Here is a 25,325-nt window from a genome sequence, read left to right as displayed (position 1 = left end):
TTCATTTGCAATACAGTCAGTGAAGAAAAATATTTGAAATAACTAAACATATGTATTAGGGGAAAGATCGAAAAGAAGAAAGTTTAATCAGCACTAACAGAATTTGATAGGCCTTTCCTCTACACTCCCCCCAAAATCATATAAATAAAAATATAAAAATAATAAAAATATAAATAAAAAAATTAAACATCAGAAGATTTATTTGCTACTTAAAAGTCCTAATCAATGTCAAATTAAGCATGAGCTTTTATAGTGGGTTTAGAATCTTTGACATCGCCAAATGCATTGGACTTAAACTGATACTCTTTCGGTGTGTTTCCAACAACATGTTTACTCAAAAAGGAGGAGACCCTGCAGCTCCAGTCTTCCTTTTCATCTCCTAACTACAGGAACATGTTATTTTTGATTTATAACAGAACTCCTGTTAAAAGTACATAAAAGTTGTGTATTTATCAGTGATTTCTAAAAACTTATAGAATCATTTATGTTGGAGGAGACCTTCGAGATCATTGAGTTCAACCATTAACCAAACACTGTCAATTCCCCTTGTTCCTAAGATCCACATCCATACATCTTCTAAATACCTCCAGGGACGGTGTATCAACCACTTCCCTGGGCAACCTGTTCCAATGCTTTACAAATCCTTCAGTGAAGAGATTTTTCTTAATACCCAGTCTAAACATCCCCTGGCGCAACTTGAGGTCATTTCCTCTCATCCTATCGCTAGTTCCTTGGGAGAAGAGATGAACACCCACCTTGCTACAGTCTCCTATCAGGTAGCTGTAGAGAGTGATAAGGTCTCCCCTCAGCCACCTCTTCTTCAGGCTAAACAGCTCCAGATCCCTCAGCCGGTCCTCATAAAACTTGTCTTCTAGTCCCTTCACCAGCCTCATTGACCTTCTTTGGGCACGCTCCAGAACCTCAATGTCTTGCGTGTAATGAGGGGCTCAAAACTGAACACAATACTCCAGGTGTGGCCTCACCAGTGCCAAGTACAGGAGCACAATCACTTCCCTAGTCCTGCTGGCCACACTATTCCTGATACAAGCCAGGATGCTGTTGGCTTTCTTGGCCACCTGGGCGCGCTGTCGGCTCATGTCAACCAACACTCCCAGGTCCTTTTTCATCTGGCAGCTTTCCAGCCACTCTTCCCCAAGCCTGTAGCATTTCATGGGGTTGTTGTGACCAAAGTGCAGGACCCAGCATTTGGCCTTGTTGAACCTCAGACGGTTGGCTTTGGCCCCTCGATCCAGCCTGTCCAGATCCCTCTGTAGAGCCTTCTTACCCTCGAGCAGATCACCACTGCTGACCAGCTTGGTGTCATCTGCAGATTTACTGAAGGAGCACTCAATCCCCTCATTCAGATCGTTGATAAAGAAGTTAAACAAGGCTGGCCCAAATACTGAGCCCTGCGGAACACCATTCATGACCGTTCACCAGCTGGATTTAACTCCATTCACCACCACTCTTTGGGCCCGGCCATCTAGACAGTTTTTTACCCAGTGATGTGCACATCCATCCAAACCACGAGCAGCCAGTTTCTCCAGGAGGATGCTGTGGGAGTGTCGAAGGCTTTGCTAAAGTCCAAGTAGACAACATTCACAGCCTTTCCCTCATCCACTAAGCGGGTCATCTTTTCATAGAAGGAGATCAGGTTAGTTAAGAAGGGCCTGCCTTGGATAAACCCATGCTGACTGGACCTGATTACCTGGTTGTCCTGTGTGTGCTGTGTGATCGCACTTAATATGATGATGATTATTATTAGTAGTATAATCTTTGGGATATACACATAGAAAATATTTCAGCATAGGTAGACTATTGGATCAAGCAACATGAGTCTGTATGGTGAACAGTGTCCCTTCATGTCTGTGCAAGTCAGTGAGTTGTGGCTGCTTAAAATAGGGTAAACATAGTTTAGGGAGTCTAACAGGGAGTATTCTTCTAGGAACTATACTGAGCCTTTGACTTTCCAGAGAAGCTGTCCTTGGATATTTTGCAGAGCTGAGCCAGGGAGCCAGAGTCAGGCTTGGGATTCACTTTGTGTGTGGTCAGGTGCACAATTTCTAAGACTGTATAGGTCAGCTAAACCCTAGCCACAGTTTTCTGTGTTAGGGATTGATTAACAGTAAGAGGTAACTGGCTTTATGACTACTGTGCCTTTGGATGTTTATGACTGCATAGTTGGAGGTACATTTCTTGTCCTAGTTGCAGCTGTTATGTGAAAATGTATGCTGCTCCACAGCTACTATCCCTCATACAGCTTGCTGCTTCCTTCAGAAGAGCCAGGCTTACAAAGCCCAGCTGTTCAACTTCTTGAGCTAGATGGGACAGTATGATATAAAGATGTTCAAGGGAATTCAATTATCTCCAGACATTTGTGGTGGAGAAGTGAATGCCACCAAGGGAAGGAGTGGGAAGTTGCTCAGAGCCATGATTTCTTCCAGCAGTGGATGTCATTCCATAGCCCCTGTTTGCCGTGCTGGCCGTCAGCAGTCAGCTGTCTTTTTGTCTGTCACTTCAGAAACAGAATGGCATACAGTACCCTGTCTTCCCTATGACATATTCATAGCTAATGCTACAGCCTACACAAAGGTATTCCCACTGGCATCAGTATGGCAATTCCAGTGAGAGAAGAAAGTCGTGCAACCGAACAGTTGTAGTTACAGCTTCCATGGGAAATTAAATCTCAAGAAAAAAAGTGTTCTTGATGTCACAACATATTATTAGATGAGATGAGGAATCTCATATATTGATCATGTAGGATTTAGTATTCAAGCATGTGTCCTCTGATGCCAATGGTAGTTTCCATGTAAAGCACAAGAAGTTAACATGTAAGGAATAAGGAAAACAAATCATAATTTTATACCTTGTAGCTTAAGACATCTACAGAGTATAATTCTACAGAAAATGGATCACATTCACACACCCTTGAAAGAAAACAGATTTTGTCACTTCACAAGCATAAACACCTCATTTTAGACTGAAAATATCTAACCTTGCCAACAGCTTAATTTCAATGACACTTCGCAACATAAAATTCCTGCTTGTTCTCAACTTTTTGAGCAGTGATTATCTGGTGATCTTTAAAGAGGCAATCCTCATAAATATAATTAGGCAGTCATTAGAAATTATGCACTCACCTCTAATAGATGTCTTACAGATTTTGTTATAGATATAGCATATTTCACATAAAGGCTTCCTAAGTCTCTAGTATCTATTTTTATTATATTTATTCATGCAGCATAATTCATATGTTCATGCATTGATCTTTTATAGATGCTGTAGAAGGGATACAGCAGGGAACATAATGCAAAATAATATATTACTGTCAGTATGTGGCATCCAGAGAAATGCATGTCTTTTTGATATTCTTGTAGTGATTCCTGTTACAAAAAGCAAATACTGCAATCTTACATACTACCTAAAAAGAGCACCACCCCTCTGCACTTACCATTTTCATTATTTAGAGCAATGTCATTGTGTGTTTTGCAGGTCTGGCACAACTAAATAGGAAGAATGTAGAATTTCATTGTCATGTTGTCTTTTCTTCATTTAGTTTTCAGAATTAAAAAATAAGTGTTGCCTTGAAGAAGAATACAAGTATCTGCTGCTGAAGTCTGTGATGATTTTTCCCCAGATCCCTGCTTGTGGCAAATTCCCTTCCCTCATTTCTCAGTTTCAGGCATCAGCATTATGCTCCCACTTAGCCACCGGGACTCCAGCCAGGCACTGGTACAGAGGGAGCATCAGTGTTTTCACAGGTGTGAATCAAACCAGCTCCACTGGTGCCAACTGAAATACATTCATTTGTAACAGGTGATGTCTTGCACAAACTCCTTTGAACCAGAAGATAGTTTATCATAGATTTCAAGTGCACAGAAGTGAAAAGAAAGGAAAAGGCCACATCTGTGCATGAGGATACATGACACAACCTCACCTTTCCTATCTGATGCATTAAGGTCTTTGGACTGCAAGGTTTTCAGATTCAATCCACAGCTCTGTTCCTGTTAAATACTTTGAAAAATTCTGAAATTATAAAAATTTAATGAGATGGTGAAATCATTTTCCACTAGGCTGTCATTGGCAGCTGCACGCTTCATTGCAGCTGATATTACTTCAGCAGGATGCATAAAATTGCATTGCAGAAAGAAGAAATTGGAAGTTGATAAATATCCTCAAATTTTGTCTTCCGTTGTTGTCTGATGACCAATACTGGAATCTGTTGTTGGAACCTGTGATTATGTTTTTATTTTACTGTGATAGTACCTAGAGGCCTCAGCAGATTCATGGTCCAATCAGTTGTTACCATTCTGCAGAACATTTCTCTCAAATGGAATTCAACATAACTGTGGACTTCAACCTCAGCATACAGACACAGAGCACCTTGTAACATGGAGTTATATGAGTTTAGTAAAAATAATTTAATAAAAAAATTACTTACGATATTTTTTCTTACATTAAATTTTGAGAGGACCAGGACACTATGTTTCTATATGCATTAACTCCAGCTGAATTGGTGATGTAAGCTATCATCAGAAATATATGCAAGTTGTAATTTACATATATAATTACTTGTATAATCAAGTTATAATGAGATTTTATTGACAGATTTTTATTCTTTCAGTATTTTACTAGAGTACAATTTTTTTCATTGAACAGTATTTTTTCAGTCTATGGGCAATTACATTTCAGGAAGAAAAAAATAATTATTTTGGAATGTGCTTTTGCAAGTGTTGTTATTTAATTCCACATAATGCAACAAAAATATTCTTATAGAGCAGAATAGGAAAAATAATGACTCTTCAAGTCAGTGATTTTGATAGGGATGAAGATTCATTTGAACTGACCAGGTCAGGTACTGTTTTTATTCCTTTCTAATGATTTACTTGCCGTCATGTTACTAACTGACAATCACACTCATTATTAGAAAAGTCTACTCTGACTTAAACTAAATCCCCATGAGAGAAGGAGATAATTTTTTATTTAATTGGAAAATTGGTGTTTTAATTTAAATAAAGCTCAGCTTTATTTGCCAAACAGGAATCATTAGAAAAAGAGTAGAAAAACCTTTTTATTTAATTCCTCTTGAAAGGAAAAGTATTCTAATCTAATTTAGACAGTGTACAAAAGATACTTCAAAACGCAGAACCGTGTTGTCTATTACCATTTGTATAAAAATTAGACAGAAGAATGCCAATTCTTGGAATTCTTGGGTATTTTACTAAACAAAGGAAAAGAAGCCATAGCAATACATCTGTAAGAAAATTAGTCATGATATGATATGCACAGCTTGCTAGTTTAAATAATTTTTTTTTTAATCTTTGGAATATTTATATATATATATATTTATATATTTTCTATGTATCTGCATCCTTTAATTGACAGTTTTAATTCTTGTTTAAAATTTTCACAGCACTAAGAAAGCCTCGTCATGAATGAGGGTCTCCTGTAAATGCCGTTTTCAAAGCTAGTGCAAAGACACCTTTTCCTATTGCAAATAATATTCAGTCTTAAAAGGAAACAAATCCACCTTTTTAAAATTACCTTTAAAAAACATCATTCTTTTCTTGTTTTGTTTATCTTTCTTTCACCTCATCATTTTGTGGTTGGACTTGATGATCTTAAAGGTCTTTTCCAACCTAAATGATTATATGAATCTATGATTTTAGTTGCCACTTCTTTCCATACCCCTATTTTGCAGATTGTTGTTCATCTGACCCATTTTATAGTAGTGTCCTAACTCCTCCCAGCACAAGCTTTATTCTGCAGTCTTGCCTGATTAATTCATGTTAACTGAGTATTCAGAAAATGCCCTAGGTAATCCAGATTTTCAGGATCAAGAAACATTTGCATTGAGTGCATTGTGAGCAGATCTTGCCTTGTCCCTAAACATCTTCTGGAGGGTGTGTGTGTGTGTAATGGAGAGGGGAGGAAAGAAAAAGTATTTGATTTGATTTGATTTGATTTGATTAGCAGCAATTGCATTGTTGTTTTTACTACTCAGTTTCCTGAATTAAGGTCTCTGACACCACCACTTCTTTTTATCTCAGAAAAATTTTCAACTATTGTGTATTTTTAGCGGGAAGAAAAAAATATGTTTGTATAAAAGCAATATATTAGATTCTAATTACCAGTTTTTAAAAGGAACTATGCAATATGTGTACACCACAGAGTTCTTGCTGATAAAAAATATGTGTACAATAAGTATATTTTAAAAGAGCAATGTCCCAAATAGAAAGCCTTTTTAGATGGTTAGTATCAAAGGTTCCTCTAGGCTCATTTACACCCTCCTCTCCTGTAGAGGGCATCCCTGTTCCGACACACAGACTTTTGCAGTAGAGGATTGCCAAAATAGCTCAGCTTCCATCTATATTTTCCATAGAAAAATGACCTTTTTTCCTTTCCTCAGTTTAGGATGTCATTCTGTGTTTGCAGTCTTAAGTAATATTGGAGTTGACTGGCTATTTTGACATCTTGAACAGTTTTCATTTCACATGTTACCCAAGAAGGAGCAGGGGGAGGAGATGGTGGCTGTAGAGCAAATGGAGATACTTGGAAGTAGATACAGGCAGGGGAAATGATGGATTAAGATCCTAAAATGTACTGCATAATGGAAAATCATGTAAAGTTACAGATATGAGATGGATAACTAGTACTGTTGTGAATGCAAGGAAGGGTTAATATCTCGGAGAGTTTAGCACTATTTTTCAGTCCAGATGTGCACTGCAATATAGCATTTAAATTGATATAGTAGCAATAAATAAATTGAACTGCGAATTTTTTTCCAGACTGTGAAATTAGCAATGGAATAAGGCTTGGAATCTCAAAGTGTATCACAGAGTGAATATATCAACTTAGGGATGTTAAACATTCCTTGATGTTTCAAACTTTTTTACTTCTTCCTCATCTCTTTCTCTACATTTTATGGATGGGAAATTAAGAAAGGGAACCAGTCAATTCATAAAACAACTTTACAATGTCTGTATTGCTGTGAAATTAAGATCACAGAAATCCTAGTCAATGTCATAGCCCTTGTTCTTGCATGCTGTGTGAGGGTATAACAAATATTTATTTTTAAAGCTAGACTATTTTGTGATTTGTTAAGCTTCTTTTGCTTTGGATTTCTTTACCTATGTCTGTGAATTTACAAATTTGATTTTCCAAATCATTGTAAGTTCATTAATGCAAGCCATTGAAGTGTTTAAGAAATTAGAAGATATACAGTTGAAGATCAGATGCATAGGATACTGAGGAGCAAATCAGCACCAAGGAACAAATACTTCCAATCCATACTACTGCCATGTTGAATTTAGCTAGAGCACACAGTAGTTCTTGAAGTATGTTAGCTAATGTGTTTCTTGATCTTTCATGTGCTTTCATATGTAATACCAAATCCTTTGTTCAGGTGTATGGATTCTTGAAGTGACATGGAGTTAATAACTCCGAGTTATGGAAGCAGTAAGGTCTTAATTTATTGCTAAAATAGGAATACTCATACTGCTTGTTAGGAATTGGACATAACTGCCTGAAGAACTGAATAAATAATTTCTCCCAGAAGTGCTTGCAGTGAGTTGTTACCAACTTTTTCATCATCTCTGAAGCAAACTAGCTTTCAGCCAGTTATAGGCTGAAGCAGGTTGCTAGATCACATGGGCTTGCAGACTGACTCAGTCTGACATCTGGTATTGGACATGATTCAAGAACACTGTCATGGTTTCTGCATAGATTTACACAATGTATTTCACAAGAGTCTCCGTCTTTTTATCCATACTTCATTTTTTTACCACTATTTCCTTTGCCATATGTGTTATTGTTTGCACACATTAGCAAGGATTATAGGATGATGTGTCTTTATCTGCCATTACATAAAAATATTCATGATTTTCTACAGTAACAGAGTTTGCTGCAAGAAATCAGTAATTTTACACTTGGGACAGATTTGCCCAGAAATCTGACACTAAACTCTATGTTACTTAGGTAGTGAGAATAACAGCGCAGGTTTGAGCAAAGGTAGAAATGAATCCCTCACATTTCCAAATTTTTGTGACATTTTTTATATTCAGGATTTACAGACAAAACATAACAGTAACAAAAATACCTGTGAATAAAATAATTTATACCACCCTGTCGCAGGAAATTGAAGTAGTTCTGAAATCTAAACGTATTGGGGGTGGGGGGGTTAGGTAAGATTTGAGCACTTGTTCTTTTGCCCTGTAGTTTTGCTCAAATAGCAGAAGAGCAAGAATTACAAAATAAGTACAAGCAAGAAGGAGAAATGGGATATAAAACTAAAACTTCTGCTGGACACAGTGTCAGAAGAACTAGTCTCTCACAAATTTTCTGTATTTTTTCAGCAAAAAAAATAAATGTCTTTCCTTCCAGTGCAAGCCTGCTTATAACACACATATCAGAGACACACTAGCAATACTTATTATTTAGCCTAAACTGCTTTCTGGAAAATCTCAGGCATTGAAAGTCAGGATTATTTTATAATGTTGTGCAAGTCCAACCAATGCTACTTCCTCTCTCCATCCTTTCATCTGAATCTCAATATTGCATGCCTTTTATTATTGGAGAATTTAGTTCATTTTAAATTAAATCAATCGCCTATTCCCCTACAATAATTAGACACTTTGTAATGTTGAATTGCCCCACAAATTGTATAGCTCAATGTGGGTTACAAATAAGCATGCATTTGCCCATTGTCCAGCAATGACCTCTAAGGCGCCTATATTGAAATCAGCAGATTAGCATGATTTGATGAATAAATACAATGTGACAGATCCCAGCTAATGCAAAGCAATACAGCTCCGCTTAAATCAAATGGAATGGTTTTTCGGTTGTGCTAGCTGAGTGATATTTGTGAAGCACAGTAAACACATCTATAACTGTAGAATTGCTAATGCTGCCAGTTATAAGGCTTTTTTGCTCCAATAGATTTGAAAAAAGCTATGCTTGTGCTTGTCTTTGTATTTCACTCTTCCTTTCTCTTAGGAAAGATTTGCTTTTTTCTTGTTATATTTTTTAACTTTTTCCCCATCTAGGGGAAGCAACTGTAATTATTTCTCTCTAGTATAATCCAAGTGCTCGAATAATGCATACAATGCAGGCTGATTTGTTACTAGTTGAACATAAACCCTTCAGCTGGCAATCAGAAAGACACTCAACCATCTCAGCCTTAGTGCCAAATCTGATGACAGGAGATGGGAGTAGAGACAGTGTTCTTGGTATGCTTCCCTGTTTATAAATCACTGCTTCAAAAGCACATTCTTTTGTTCTGTGATATTCTTACTTCCAGGAGTATGGAACAAGGTAAACTTCACAATAAAGCCCAAACATATTTTGTTTAATACAGGTACACAAGTAAGAAAATGGTGTGGTTCCCTCTACAAACTTCTAGCATTTTTTCTTTGAGCTTTCTCATCATCATTGTGATTTTATTTTTTTTCACTTCATGTGTGTTTGTAAGCCTCTATATGATAATGGAAGGAAAATACTAAGTTTTAACTGAGCAAGGTATAATGGAACAGCAGGAAGCTTGTGAGCCACTTAAATTAAAATGATGAGGAAGAAATAGACATTAATTACCTCAGGCTGCATTATCTTTTCATTTTGCAAGCAAGGAAATATTTAACACCCCAGGAGGAACAGAATTAACTTCCTTTGAATCTTTCCACAGTGAACCTGTGCTCAAGAAGCAAAATGCTTTACTGCGGACTGGAGAGATAATTTTAAATCACATGCAGGGGGCAGCTAGATGAAAGATCAGGATCTAGTATATTCACTGAGCAGGAATGATGAGATTAAAAAGTAGACAAAGAAGAGAATATGTTCATGTTCATTCTGTCCCACAAACCATGACCTCTGCTTCAGTCACAAGGACCTATTTTCAATTTCAAGGCAATAGCTATAAATGTTAATAATTGCCTTTACCTCTTTCTCTGTAGCTTAGCTTCTTGCCCCATTACCAAAAACCATTTAGTTTCTCAGTAATTCATTTTCTACATAATCTCCTTTCATGTCCCATGTTTCCTCTATTGTGTTTCACCTTGGGCAGTACATCATGTAAATAAAGCCTATATCCATAATCGCTTTACTATACTGCTTAAGGGAATTCACTCTTGAAAACTCCATTCCAACCTGTGTCCATTATAGTAGATCTCTTTAGTCCTCATTAGATGGGACAAGCAGGCGAATATTTTAAAAGCTATTTCAGCATCCGTGATGTAACCTTGAGTATCTATTAAAAACTTTTAGATTTATTTAAAGGATGAGCATGAAACTGATAAAGGCACCTGAGAAAGAAGCTCAACAGACTGTGTTTTGGTTTCAAAAAATGTAGTATAGACAATGACCAAATGTACAAAAATGTCCAAGAACTTGTATTCAAGTATTTTGTTCAAATTAGAAGTAGAGATTTAACATACTAACAGCCTGGAAAATGTGTATATTGGTATTTAAGACAGAAATGATTGAGTTAAGGCAGGAATGATTGAGTTCTGTATGGTTTCAATGAGCAGGAACAGTCCTAGCTTCACAGTGTGCCCAATGTATCTCTGAAAGGACAAAAACAAACAATCAAATATTTGTGTAAAAGCGGTAGTATTTTTAGTTCTGTTTAGCATTTACTGTAATTAAGAGGTGTATATTGTCTTTTTTAAACCAGGTTTGACTTGGAGTTTAGGATTGCATCAAGCTCGTGTGTATGAAATGAAAATTAGATAGTTCCCTTCTACTTCTCCGAAAGCCAGACACCTGAGAAAGCTTTTGACACTCTCTCATCTCATCTCATGGTTTTTGATGTGGTTATTGGTGTTTTTCTATCCTTGGTCTTAAATTTCAGTTTATAACAAATCCAAAGCCCTGCTGCATCGCAGTTTTATGGGTGAAGAATATTCACAGGAGAAAGCAGGTATAATTTTGAAATGCTCTCTGTGCTGAGTACTAGGTGGGAGTAAAAATATTAGATGACATGCTACCCACATTTTTTCCATGCACTTAGAGGCAGTTAAGGACTTATGAAATTGGCTCCTCCGATACCTTTTATTACATAAAGAAAAAAATTAAAATAATATTTGCCTTCCAGCCTAGAAAAAACATAAATGATCTTTTTCTCCTTTTTTATTTTTTTCTTTTTGTTCTCAAGCTTCATTCTGACTTGGACAAGGGAGTGGGCACTGTCAAATATACCCTTTCAGGAGATGGTGCCGGCACGGTTTTTACCATTGATGAGACCACAGGAGACATTCATGCCATAAGGAGCCTAGATCGAGAAGAAAAACCTTTCTACACACTCCGGGCTCAGGCTGTGGATGTTGACACCAAGAAACCACTAGAGCCTGAATCAGAATTCATCATCAAAGTGCAGGACATTAATGATAACGAGCCAAAGTTCCTGGATGGGCCTTATGTTGCCAGTGTTCCAGAAATGTCTCCCGTGGGTGAGTAAGAAGCTTTAAACACTTCGTAGCTAATTGCATATTACTTAATTGTCTCTGTGCATTTCCTGCTGAGGAAAGAAAGAGAAGGCTGAAATGAAAATATAACTTCTAAAACTTATTATTAGATATGTTTTGCTCTGTGCACAGAAATATACAGATTACAGTTTTGTTTTAGTTTTATTTGCTTATTTAAAATCTCATTCTCCTTCAAAATGAGTGCTTGTGACTTTAAGACCCTGAAGGCAGAAGGAAAAAAAAAAGGTATATTCAAGGCAGGTATGCTAAGGTTCAGGGGTTCTGTGTACCCCCAAACCCGTTATTTCAAATGATGAAGTGCATTCCCCTCTCCTCCTAGTTAATGATGACTGCTGTACAGAATTAGATGGTACAACAGCATCTTGCTATTTACTGTTCTGATCTTTGTGGCTGTTAAACTCCTACAGCGCTTGAATGATCCCCTAATTATAAATTAGGGGACAATTCTTTATCCAAGTCCTGCTACACTGTGGGTGCTGGAAGTAACGATTGCCCTCACCTGGCTCTCCACAATGCAAGAACGGGAGTCAGAGAGGCTCAACAAGACTGGCTCAAGGTTTCAAAAACCTCACGTCTAAGAAAGTATTGAGTGCATTGGATTCTTAAGTCAAAAGAGAAAAGGCTGACTGGTAACATGGTAAGTTTTAAAAAAGCTGCTGTACAGGGGCGAGAATAATTTTTCTCTCCAAAGAAAGGTGGACCATAAGATGGAATCCTGAAGCACTGGAATAGATTTTTGTTTGAAGAGTTTTCACAGCATGATAGACAATTGCCAGGAAAGATGTAACAAACGTTGATCCTGCTTTGGAGCAGGAGAAGAGACTAAATGGGCCCTTCAGGTCTCTGCTTGATGGCTGATTCTGCAGTGGTCCTGAGCAGGGTATTTACAACACAAGCACACTGCTTGTGTCCTGCTGTCAAGTGGCACTTCAGGCTTCCCTGCAGGCACCAGAATTTAACTCACTCTGGGTTTGGAGACCTTTAACTTCCCAATGCTAGTTTTAACTTATTGCCATTTTCTCTCCTGAGCTGTCTTTTCTCAGTACTCCACAAGCCACTACTAGTCATTTAATACTCCCTGTAGTTACTAACAGTTTTTGAAGTTTCTGACTCTGAAATGTGCAGAGGGATCCTGTTGCCTCTTCAGCTGTGCAGCTTAGATGGTGATGTTTTGAAAGACAATCGTGGAGGCAACCAGCTATCTACACAAGTAGCTATATGGAATTCACGAGGCAGTATTTTAAATTTTGTAATATAGAGTGGTAGAATGTGGTAAAATATGATGTAAGTAGACATGCAACGGTGATCGTGTTAATCACCTACATATGTAGAGATGAGTTCACTGTAATCACCCATAGAGGTGCATCTATAAATTTACTATATAGGTACACTGTTGTTGTTGCCCCTATAGAGATGCCTAGTAATATTACTTGCAGTTATTTTATTTATAGATGGAAAATATTTATTAAATTTTCAAGTCTATTTCAGTGGCAAGTTCAGAATAGAATTTTCTCACCAGCGAATGTATGATTAGTTGTTAAATTGTTTTTTAAGACTTGATCAGAGAGAAATGAGCAAAATAATAATGAATATTGTCATTTACACAGTGGAATGCAGAGCATGCATTCATTCTTTCACTCTGTTGCTCTCTCTCCATCTTCCTTTCTTATTTCAATAAATAAGTGTGCGCAGTAGGACACAAAATGCTAACAGTGGTTTTATTTCATGGGAAACTCTCTTCAAGGTGTGCTGCGCATTGTGACATTTACATTGACTATGAGTCGCATGACTGAATGAGATGCAACTGAGTATGCTGTGTCATGCATCCAGCTTTTTATAAGAAATTCTTTTCAATTTCTTCTCCTTTGAAAACACAGCAGTAGATGCCATGGCAAAAATGCATCCTCTTGATCTTCACTTTATTCAGTCACTTTCACTACCTCTAGAAGATTTATTCAGAACAGTTTTTATTTTACTCTATAAAAAAATAAAAGATGGAAGTAAATTGATGAGAGAAGACAAGACAAGGAAATAGTGCCTGAAATGGAGGCCTAAACTCCAATTAGTGGTTACTAAAGCAGATAGAAATTTTTGCTGTTATGTTGTCTTGCAGCAAAAATATGCCAGAAATGCCTTCTGTTTTCTGTGATGTGCCAGGAGCTTGTGCCTTCTCCGATGTAGGTCTCTCCACTCTCTTGCTCTGTCTTCTCTATGCTTTTGCTACCTTATGCAAGCATAGACTTCTCAGAGGATCTAAAAGTACTGCTCCCTTTCATCAGCACCATTTAGTTGCACATATAGACCTGCCACTGCCTGAGGCTGACACTGAAAATCACTTTGATTTTTTTAGCTGGTGCAGCATATGTTTGTCTTGGCTTAGGCAAAATCCCTGATAAACTCTTCCTCTGATCTATTCTTTCACTCCTTCATTTTCTAGTTGCCATTTTTCAATTCCCAAATGTCCGAAACTTCATTTACTATATATTCGTGATGGTATTTATTGTGAACTGCACTCATGCACACTGTTTCTGTTGTGGGAAATGCACTACAACATGACCTTTTCCCCCCTTACTAGTGCTTTCTGTGAGCCTGACAATCTTTTGTGACCAGTGACTGGCTGGCTTTTATTGTTGCATGACACTCGCATGCAAAGGTTTCCTCAGTTTCGTAGTTTATTCCGAGTTACTGGTAATAAGGAGCAAAACTGCCAGAGTTCGTGTTGAAAGGGGAATAGAGGAGTGGAGAAGTAGCTAATAAAATCCTCAAGACATGACGCCCAGTGTCAACACACAGAACTGCAGACTGTGGTACCTCAAGGGTGTTTTATACAGTTAACTTTATTTCGCTGTCCAAATGGAATATATACTGATTTTCTAAGAACTTTGTTGTGTTATTTTTCATGCATGTTGTATGTGGAAATTCAATTTTCCCTTCATATTCACTTTGAGGTTTTATTAAAATTTCTTCTGTTGTTTCTGTACACTGGAGTTTGTTTGGTTTTGCCTCTCATCAATACCACTCCTTGAAAAAGAGTATGGTAATGTATATCTTTTAGCTTTTTCTGAAGAAGAGTTAATTATAGGATTGCCATTTTTATTTAGTGATGCATTCTTTACCAGGAGCCAAATGTCTTCATATGCCTTTTACTAAGAAAAAAAAAAAATGTTAGCAGGATATTTACTGTGTTCTAAAACTCCATTTTAAGCCTACTCCAAACTAGGACACCTACCTGTTTTATGCCAGGGCCTTTAATGGCCAGCTAGCCCTCCCTCCTTCCATACATGCACTGCAGTCTGCTCATGTATGATGGAGAGCACAGTCAATCACAGATATAAACAAAATAGATATTCTCTTGTAAAACCCCTTGGTTACTGACTGATGTAACATGCAGGCTACTGTACCTATCTATGACCTGTTTTCTCTGATACTTTCCAAGTGTGCATGGTTTCTGTATTGTTATGGAAGGATATTGGTACCTCCAAAGTTGGCAGCATATTGTTCACATAAAAATGGGGTGCAGAATACTTTATGGTGAAGAATTTATTTCGAAAAGGACAAGGATATGAAATTCCCTACAGAAAATCTCAGCAGACGGAGTCAGATTACAATACAGAACGAATACTTTCAGAACAGAGATTGCTATGCTGTTACCCTGTGCCTAATAAGAGACTTTCAAAAGCTGAAGGGCTGGACTCCTAACATATTTTTTTCTGATATTGGATTGGTTTTATCAATATCTTTATTTGATAATATTGTCTTGATTTAACAAGAGTTCCAAAATGTAGAAAAAAACGGAAATGGATATCTATGTATGAGGACTAAAAAGGGGGCTGTAATTTCCCCATTTGTAAGTTAGTATTAGCAAAATATGTTGTCCTTAAGTATAATTGAATCAAAATATGTTGTCCTTAAGTATAATTTAATCAACTGTGTTGTTGCTTCAGGCAGCTGTGCCAGCTTCTGTTGCAATATAGCTCATGTCAGCATGCAAATATATGGTGAGTTTAAAGCAAGGTTATCCCCTTATTAAAGCTATCTCTCCAGACGACTGAGAGTAGGGGCATACCAGTGTTAAACACACACTCAAAGAAAGATCTTATTATATATATTTATATCTTTATACATAAAAATGTGCACAGAAATACATCTGCATTTCTCATGCATTTCTTTGACTGACCATGCTGATTTTAATTAATCATGTGTATTACATGAGACAAATTTATAACTTCTTCTGTCTATGAATTGTTTTCTGAGGTATTTCCTTTATTCCGCTATGCTTATACACAGACCAGCTAGGCCTGTACTAAACCTATCAATTTCATAACATATAGATTCCATATGTTCTTTCCTAGGCAACTTCATACCTTTCCACTAGAATAACTCTTTATTACTTAGAGGACTGTACAAAATCCAGATCACTGTGGCAATTATTCTGTCTTTTTGGTTATTAATTAATGAGTAATGGAACATGTTCACGTTAAGTAGCTGTATTAATGATTAGGCTTAAATATTTGAAACTGCCTCAGTTGTAACACTACATTGTAACACCAAAAAGGTCAATGATACTAGAAAGTTCATATCAGATTATTTTTACTGGTTATCCTCCATAGTGCAAGGCAGATACTTGAAGAGTGTTATGGATTTGCTTCCCGTACTGATAGCCTAAAAATAGTCTATAAATTTTCTGACAGTTTTCCTTCTGAAGGGAAGACTTAATTGGCTTATATTTGAACATTGACAAAGGCTTATATATGTACATTCACAAATGGAACATATGTTTAATATGCCCATCTATGTAGTTGCATATGACAGGATTACAATGTGTAGAAAACTAATCTGATGAACTGGTGGGTGGGAACCTGCCTTCTGGTTGCACATAGCTTGGTAGTATGTGCTTGTGTTTAGCCTGAAATTTGCACAGAGCAGCGGCTGGAGGAGGAAGAACTACAAAGCATTGGAGCAAATACTGGGCGATCCTTTCCTTGATATAGATTCCTAGCTTCTGGAGATCTATTTTTAAGGACTTCCAAAAGCGTACCGAGGCTGTTGCAGAAGAGAGTACTTTGAGAATCTGTAGAGGCCAGAGATATTTTTGAATGGTGCTACACAGACTCATGCAGAAGTAACTGGCAATATAATCTGTCAGCTCCTGCCTGCAGCCCTCCATCTCTACCTTGGTCTCCAAGTTTTTTCCTGGTGTTATGAAGTCCTTAGAGACAATGATTGGAATTGCAGATCATATTCAAGATAAAAATTTCTTGAATATTCTTGTTTATTCTCTTTTCCTTATATAAAAATTCCTATCAATCATTTTCCCCTAACTTTGGAGGATTTTCCACAGTGATCCCAAGATCAAGAGTTACAACTGAGCTACAACGCACCTCTGTGAAAGCACTGATAAGGTACTTTTTCCCATGGCTCTTACTTTGCATTTCTCAGTGTGAAATCCCCTATCCCCAGTTACGAGTTACATTAAGATTCCCCTGTAACATTTTGCAGTCAAGCTTTTCTTTTGTCAAGATGTCTTCTGCTTATATATTCTCTTTTACTGGCAGTGTATGAGTTCAGATCTAAGTGACATGCCAGTGGCAACCCACCTTTCATATAAAGACTGGTAATTTATTCCTACCATATGGTTTCTATTTTTATTTGGATGTTATCTTAGAAAAGACTGCTCTCTCTTAATCTTTCCTTTTTGTTTTTTTTTTAAGAGCCTTTTATAGGAACCTTGCTGAAGGCTTTTTGGAAATGGGTACTGTTTATCTATGCAAGCAATCTAGAGCTGTATACTCACTGATTCACCCAACAGTTCTAACAGGTTTCGTGAAGAGCAGCTTCCCTTCACAAAACTGTACTAACTTTCCCCTTACAGGGTCATATCCACATGTCCTCTAATCTGGTACTTTATTACAGAGTGTACAAATTCATCCATCACCTGGGTCAGATCTGGTGTGCTCAGTCATACAGACAGCTTTTCAGAAAAATTAATGTCCCATCACTGCCTTTCTGTTCTCCATGCTGGAGCTATGTCAGATGGCAGTTTACCAATCACAGATGACATTTCTGTGGTTTCTCACTTAGAACTGTTTTGTTAATTACAGATCTTGGTTTTTTGATTAGTCTTTTAGTTGTGAAAAGAAACAGCTACTGCACGGATCATCAAACTGAGTTTTATAGCCACTGTAGAGAAAGGTGAGTAGTAAGGAGGGAGCAAAAGGAAAGGCTGGTTATAGCTGCTTAACCTTTTGTCATAGAGTTTTCTTCCCATGTATAAAGGGCATTGAACAAAAATATAAAACAAAACAAAACTAAAAAACCCAACACCGAGATACTGAGAGAAAATTGTAAGTAAGCAGGAAATGCTTTTGAAACAAAAGTGTTTCTTGACATTGTGATAGGTCACTAGGCAACCTAGGCAGCTTTAACTACTGTGAAAAACCTTACAGAGAAAAGCCTTTTAGATCAGCAGGAAGAAACCAATGCAGAGAATTTAGGCTTGCTCGGTTAAAGAATTGTGGCTATTGTCGTACTCACCGTCAGTTTCATTTCATACACCCTGGCTGCTGGAAATTTGGCAAATGCCATTAACTGGGAGAATCTATGTAAAATAAAAGCTGTGACAGACAGGATCCTACAAACATGCACACAGCAAAATGTCTGAGAAGCTTTTGCTCTTAAAAAGGTGAGACACTGGATAAGTTTTCTGCTAGCTGGTTTCACAGTCTCAAAGTGTCAGTGTCAGTGCCGAATTTATGCAAAGCATTTGAGTCTGATTTCGTGTATATCCAGGCCTACTTTATTGTGTTTAACTGCAAGTGAGCAAAGTTAAAAACTCATGTTGCAGCAGGTAAAGCCGTTATATTCCTCTCTGCACATTGACTTTACTCCAGCTAGTAGAGTAAATCAAATAACATTTTATATTTCATCACACTCAAGTCTTTTGATGCAGATCCCTCTGTTAGGTTAACCAACCAATACTTTCATTATTAAAATTAAGCTATTTGGTTTTGTTCTAAAGGTATATGTTTTCCATTTTAATGGTGCTAATTATTTCAGTATATAAGGATAAACTTTGTAATTATTGCTACTGTCTTGTGGTTTTCGTAATCATCTTTAGGTTCAAGATATATTGCATTAGAGTTGTTGGGAATATGTGGGGGTTTTTTGTCAGTGATACTATTGCTGAGGGAAAAGTATTGGCAGGTTTTAGTACAGTACTGAGAGAGATAGGAATTGTTTATATACAGGCACATAGCATCTCTAAACATAAAACATGTTGTATTGATAGTTGTTTTACTAGCCACTGATCAGCTGTAAATGTTAAAAATTAACAAGAAGTTGCTTTTACCTTCCCACAAAATGACTCTGAACATTAAACATCTTTTCAGCAAGAGATGTTCTTTTGGCCACCAAGTTGTTTTAAACATTAAACATATTTTAGAAGTATTAATGTTCTCAGCCACTGAGTGACTGTAAACATTAAATATGTTTCATAAAAGCTGCTTTTCAAGCTGCTGCCTGCATGTCTATGAACATAATTTTTCTTTAAAGTTGCTTTCTAGCCATTGAGCTATTTTTTTCTTATAAGCTCTGTTCTATTTATAATTTTTCATAGAAGAAACAAGAGTACTGTTTCACTGGCACAAGGCAGCTCTTCATTTATGACAAGTAATCATGTCCTAGCCATCTTCTCGTAAAGACATTGCAGGAAATGAGAACAGGCCAAAATTAAAATGGATTTTTATGGATATTTTGCATGGACAGTGTGTGCATGTCTAGTGTTTTTCTCCTCCATTTTTGTGTATAACTACAGTAAACCAAAATAATAAAAGCAGTCTTGAGTGATATTTTATACTAAGATAACAGGTCTAAGACATCAGTCACTGATGAATTGTGTGAATCAATCAAGTCATCATCAGCCTTAGAGGAGGACAAAACAGCAGGCAAAATAGTCTCAAGATTGCTAAGCAAATGAGAGTCACTAAACCAAATATGATTAAGGGCTTTAATTCTGTGTGCAGAAATAACTCCATGTGGCAAATTAGATGTAATCCTAGGAAGGCCTGGAGTGATAAGAAAAGTGTTTGTGAGAATCTGGCTTAACAAGAGCTAAAACAAAAAAAACAGTGATCACAAATATTCTCTTAAGGACAAATTATTCTCTGTTTAGAGAATCCCATAAGGCTTAAGGTCTACAGCAAAGACAGTGCAGATAAAAATAATACCTTAGGAAAAAAAATCTGCATAAAACAGAGGTCTAAAAATATCTGCAGAATGATGAACAGCACATACTAGAGTATCTTTAAATGGCATGTCAGCCACTTAGTGTGGCTGTCAGATGACCTTGGATTTAGTGAATCCTAGATACTGAACATTTCTCCTTATTTTTACCTCTTTTACCACAAGGAGAGGTGGGGGAGTTGCTCTATATGTGAGGGAGCAACTGGAATGCATTGAGCTTGGCCTGGGGGCAAGTGAAGAAGGAGTTGAAAGCTTGTGGGTTAGAATTAAGGGACAGGCTCACACGGGTGACATTACTGTGGGTGTATACTACAGGCCACCTGACCAGGAGGAGGAGGTTGATGAGGCCTTCTACAGGCAGCTGCAAGCAGCCTCACAGTCACAGGCCCTGGTTCTCATGGGGGACTTCAACCACCCTGACATCAGCTGGGAAGACCATACAGCTAGGCAGGCGCAATCCAGGAGGTTCCTACAGAGCATCAATGATAACTTTCTGATGCAAGTGGTGGAGGAACCAACAAGGAAAGGCGCTCTGCTGGACCTCGTGTTAACAAACAAGGAGGGACTGGTGGAGGATGTGAAGGTTGGAGGTAGACTCGGCTGCAGTGACCATGAAATTGTCGAGTTCAGGATCCTGCGTGGAGGAAGCAGGGCGATAAGCAGGATCAAAACCCTGGACCTCAGGAGGGCTGACTTTGCCCTCTTCAAGGAGCTACTGGGAGGAATCCCGTGGGCCAGGGCTCTCAAAGGCAGGGGGGTCCATGAGTGCTGGTCGCTCTTTAAACAACACTTCTTCCATGCACAGGAGCAATGCATCCCCCTGAGAAAGAAATTTAGCAAAGGAGGCAGGAGACCTGCATGGTTAAATAAGGAGCTTCTAGCGGAGATCAGGTGGAAGAGAAAGGTCCATGGAATGTGGAAAGAGGGACAGGCCACTTGGGAAGAGTACAGAAACGTGGTGAGAGCATGCAGGGATGCGACGAGGAAGGCCAAGGCTCACCTGGAATTGAAGCTGGCAAGGGATGTCAAAAACAACAAGAAGGGCTTCTTCAACTACATCAGCAGCAAAAGGAAGGCTAGGGACAATGTGGGGCCGCTGCTGAATGAGGCAGGTGTCCTGGTGACGGAGGATGCGGAGAAGGCAGAGCTAGTGAATGCCTTCTTTGCTTCAGTCTTCAGTGCTAAGACTGGCCCTCAGGAATCCCAGGCCTCGGAAGTAAGAGAAGAAGCCTACAAAGAGGACGACTTTCCCTTGGTCGAGGAGGACTGTGTGAGGGATCGCTTAAGTGATCTGGATGTCCACAAATCCATGGGCCCCGATGGAATGCACCCACGAGTGCTGAGGGAGCTGGCGGATGTCATTGCTAAGCCACTCTCCATCATCTTTGAGAGGTCCTGGAGGACAGGAGAGGTGCCCGAGGACTGGAGAAAGGCCAATGTCACTCCAATCTTCAAAAAGGGCAAGAAGGAGGACCCAGGGAACTACAGGCCGGTCAGCCTCACCTCCATCCCGGGTAAGGTGATGGAGCAGCTTATCCTGGAGGCCATCATGAAGCAAGTGGAAGAAAAGAAGGTTATCGGGAGTAGTCAGCATGGATTCACCAAGGGGAAATCATGCCTGACCAATCTGATAGCTTTCTACGATGACATGACTGGCTGGGTAGACGAAGGGAGAGCCGTGGATGTTACCTACCTTGACTTCAGCAAGGCTTTCGACACAGTCTCCCATGATATCCTCCTAGGGAAGCTGAGGAAGTGTGGGCTGGATGAGTGGTCGGTGAATTGGATAGAGAACTGGCTGAATGGCAGAACTCAGAGGGTTGTCATCAGCGGCGCTGAGTCTAGTTGGAGGCTGGTGACAAGTGGTGTCCCTCAGGGGTCAGTACTGGGCCCAGTCTTGTTTAACTTCTTCATCAACGACCTGGATGAAGAGTTAGAATGTACCCTCAGCAAGTTTGCTGACGACACCAAACTGGGAGGTGTGGTAGATACACCAGCAGGCTGTGCTGCCATTCAGCGTGACCTGGATAGGCTGGAAAGCTGGGCAGAGAGGAACCTGATGAGGTTCAACAAGGGCAAGTGCAGGGTCCTGCACCTGGGGAGGAACAACCCCATGCACCTGTACAGGCTTGGGGTGCACCTGCTGGAGAGCAGCTCTGCGGAGAGGGACCTGGGTGTCCTGGTGGACGACAGATTAACCATGAGCCAGCAGTGTGCCCTGGCTGCCAAGAAGGCCAATGGGATCCTGGGGTGCATCAGGAAGAGTGTGGCCAGCAGGACGAGGGAGGTTCTCCTTCCCTTCTACACTGCCCTGGTGAGGCCTCATCTGGAGTACTGTGTCCAGTTCTGGGCTCCCCAGTTCAAGAAAGATGAAGAGCTACTGGAGAGAGTCCAGCGGAGGGCTACAAGGATAGTGAGGGGACTGGAGCATCTCCCCTACGAGGAGAGGTTGAGGGAACTGGGCTTGTTCAGCCTGAAGAAGAGAAGGCTGCGAGGGGACCTTATAAATGCCTACAAATATCTGAAGGGTGGGTGTCAGGAGGATGGGGCCAAGCTCTTTTCAATGGTGCCCAGTGACAGGACAAGGGGCAATGGGCACAAACTGAGGCACAGGAAGTTCCGTCTGAACATGAGGAGGAACTTCTTCCCTCTGAGGGTGACGGAGCACTGGAACAGGCTGCCCAGGGAGGTTGTGGATTCTTCTTCTCTGGAGATATTCAAGACCTGCCTGGACAAGATCCTGTGCAGCCTACTGTAGGTGACCCTGCTTCGGCAGGAGGGTTGGACTAGATGACCCACAGAGGTCCCTTCCAACCCCTACTATTCTGTGATTCTGTGATTCTGTGTGATTTGTAGTAAGGAACAGCATAGATGAGCAATCCAGCCGGATGCCTGTCCCGTACATTGTAGGTTTTTCCTGACAAAGGAAACATTAAGAATCTTATGGGAACATGAGCCTGCCATCCCTCCAGCTTTTGATCAACAAGGGTCCCAACAAAGCTGGCTGAAAATTTACACAAGAGCCATTTTTGCTAAGTTTCTGTAGAACTGAAATATGCAAACTTGTAATTCTGTCAAAACTTTTTTATGAAAAAACAGATGGCTGCCTGGTGAGTCATCCCCCAGGTTAGCTGGTGACTGGCAAATTAAACAGGTGGTTCCCAAATTAGTAGAGCAGCATTCTTTATATCAACCTGACAAGCCAAGCACTGTCTGGCTGGGAACCCCTAGGCCAGGCAGTCATCTCTGGGGCTGGGAACCTGTCGGGTTTGTCTGTTCCCTGTTTTCTCTGCTGAACAGTTGATGACAAGGCAGGTTGCCATGATTCCCAGACAAACTACTTAGCCTGCAAGCTAAACAGGTCATGACTACGTAGGAAGAAGTTCAGGAGAAATGGAACAGACTGTCCTCTTTTCTAAAAACTCAGCAGTACCGATATTGTTTTCTGGAGTGCACAAATAATTTTTTTCTGGAGTGAAGCAGGATCCTGTGCAACCTGGTCTAGGTGACCCTGCTTGGGCAGGGGGATTGGAGTAGATGATCCACAGAAGTCCCTTCCAACCCCTATGATTCTGTGATTCTGTGAAGTGAAAGGCCAAAACTATCTGAAATCTCCTAGTAAAGCAATATTCCACTGTCCAGATATCCTCGCTTGCCAGTTATGTCTGGGGACCTTCTGTGTAGAAGCCAGCAGTAAAAGTGAAATCGTTGAGGGTTAGAGAGGAGAAGACTGGGAACAGAGACGGGAGCTGATTTTAGCAGGTGTGAAAGTAAAGAATGATAGCAGAAGAAGAGGAAAAGCTTTACGAACTGTACAGATCTAATTTCAGAAGTTATTGGAGAGAAATATAACACTTTTAATACTGCTTTGGACTTGATTCAGACTGGCACTGCTGAAGAGACTGCTATGGTTTCTGTTAACAGAACTCAGGACCATCCTTTTATTTTCATAAGAAGCTTAAAGGATACTTACTCATAAATAAATGACACTCAAGGTATGAGTGAGACTATGGAGAATTCCTGAGGGAGTAGGGAAGCAGCATGAAGCAGGCAAGGGTCCTTCAGCAGCGACTGCTTGACATACCAGTCTGCACCAGTCATTGACAGAGAATGTTGCAGATGCCCTCTGTTGTGTCCTGCCTATGGGGGGGGGGCAAAGTGACTCAGGTTCTGTGAATCCCCTCGGGCTAAATTAAGGGGAAACCACACCAAATGACCCATTTAAGCATTTTATTTATAACAGAGGTAACCTGGAAAACATGGAAAGCATTGGCAACATGGGTTCTTATAAAAAATTTCTATAAGAGGGAGGGTAAAGAAAAGAGCAAAAAAGAAAGAGGGACTACAAAATAGGTATCACCACCCTAGGATCCAGCAATGATGACGACAGGCACGGCATCTGCTGGTGGCGGGCACATGCCAGGCTCTTTGCACTTGTGTGTTTTATCACTCGGTCTCTGCCCTTAGTTGCACCTCTTGGCGACTTACATGACAATTCTTCCAAAAAGTTCGCGATCTTCTGCGCAGGCACCCGTGGGGGGAAGACGTCACGAGGGGTCTCTTAGGAGGTCTCAAGCCCCTTCCTCAAACGAGCGTTGTACGGCCTCTGCCCAGATTTGGGTAAGGCACATCAGAACACGGAGCTGCGCATCCTCCGATCCACCCTCCCGTCCTGTGTTACCTTGCTTCTTCTTTGCAGTCTGGTGCTGCTGGGCAGACCCCCACTGCAGGTGGGCACTGTCCTGCCCGCTCAGAACAGCCATTTGAAGGGCTGCCCCGGCGCTGAGGCAGCTCTTTTACCACAGTGTTTGAGGCATTAACACACATTAACCCTTTCAGTCTCTGACACCCTCAGAGGTGTAATTTCAACTGACCATTTGCATTTTAGTACACAATTGTTCGCAACTGATCAGTTTCGCTGGAAACAATTGGTTGACTCCCACTGGGGCTGGCATGATGTTTTGAGGATAGAGGTTCTAACTGGTAAAGGATAATATGGAACCCAATATTCAATCCAGTAATAACCAGGTCAGGATATCTACAGCTAGACAGTATCTCCTACTCATATCCTTCATCTTCTATCTGTGTTTATTGCTGTTAGTACAGCAAGCATCAATTTTGCCATTTGTTCTGATCTATAGGAGTATATCCAAACTTATTTGAAACATAAGATAAATACGTAGCTAGGTTTCCTGTACTGTAGGATCATCACCTTAGAAGCCTATTTATGCTCCCAGCTCTGTAAATGGCCAGAAGCAGAGGTTAGGAGAAAGTTAAACACGCATTTAGGTAGACTGTCATGTCACAGTCTGTTTGGGGGTACATTTTATCCAAGCAGACCTTATTTATGTATTTTTTAAACTCTGTTAAAAAGGGTTGTTAGAGTTCACAAGCATGTCAGATACTTCTCTAATCCCCATTTTGTTAGGTCTAGTGACGGTACATTCTCTAAATTGATCATGTCATTCTACAAAGCATTTCCTTTCCCTATTTTTAGCATTTTTTGACTTTCAATCTGGAAGATAAAAGTAGAATAGGAACAGATAATTTAGCTTTGGTATAGTCCTAACTATGCCATACATCTCTATCATGCCCTGTCTATTTGTC

General features: G+C 39.6%; 1 protein-coding gene across 1 annotated transcript in view; it reads left to right on the top strand.

Annotated features, from left to right (window-relative positions):
* Positions 1-25,325, top strand: part of CDH12 (cadherin 12) — a 390,071-nt gene that overhangs the window by 252,313 nt on the left and 112,433 nt on the right. Inside the window, exon 4 of the mRNA XM_009940762.2 lies at positions 11,147-11,441. Coding sequence (XP_009939064.2) covers positions 11,147-11,441 — 295 coding nt within the window. The remainder of the gene's footprint in view (positions 1-11,146; positions 11,442-25,325) is intronic.

The sequence above is a fragment of the Opisthocomus hoazin genome, chromosome 3, assembly GCF_030867145.1.
Source record: "Opisthocomus hoazin isolate bOpiHoa1 chromosome 3, bOpiHoa1.hap1, whole genome shotgun sequence".
Taxonomy (NCBI): domain Eukaryota; kingdom Metazoa; phylum Chordata; class Aves; order Opisthocomiformes; family Opisthocomidae; genus Opisthocomus; species Opisthocomus hoazin.
The sequence above is the reverse complement of the archived record's forward strand: the minus strand, read 5'-3'. Positions and strand labels throughout refer to the sequence as shown.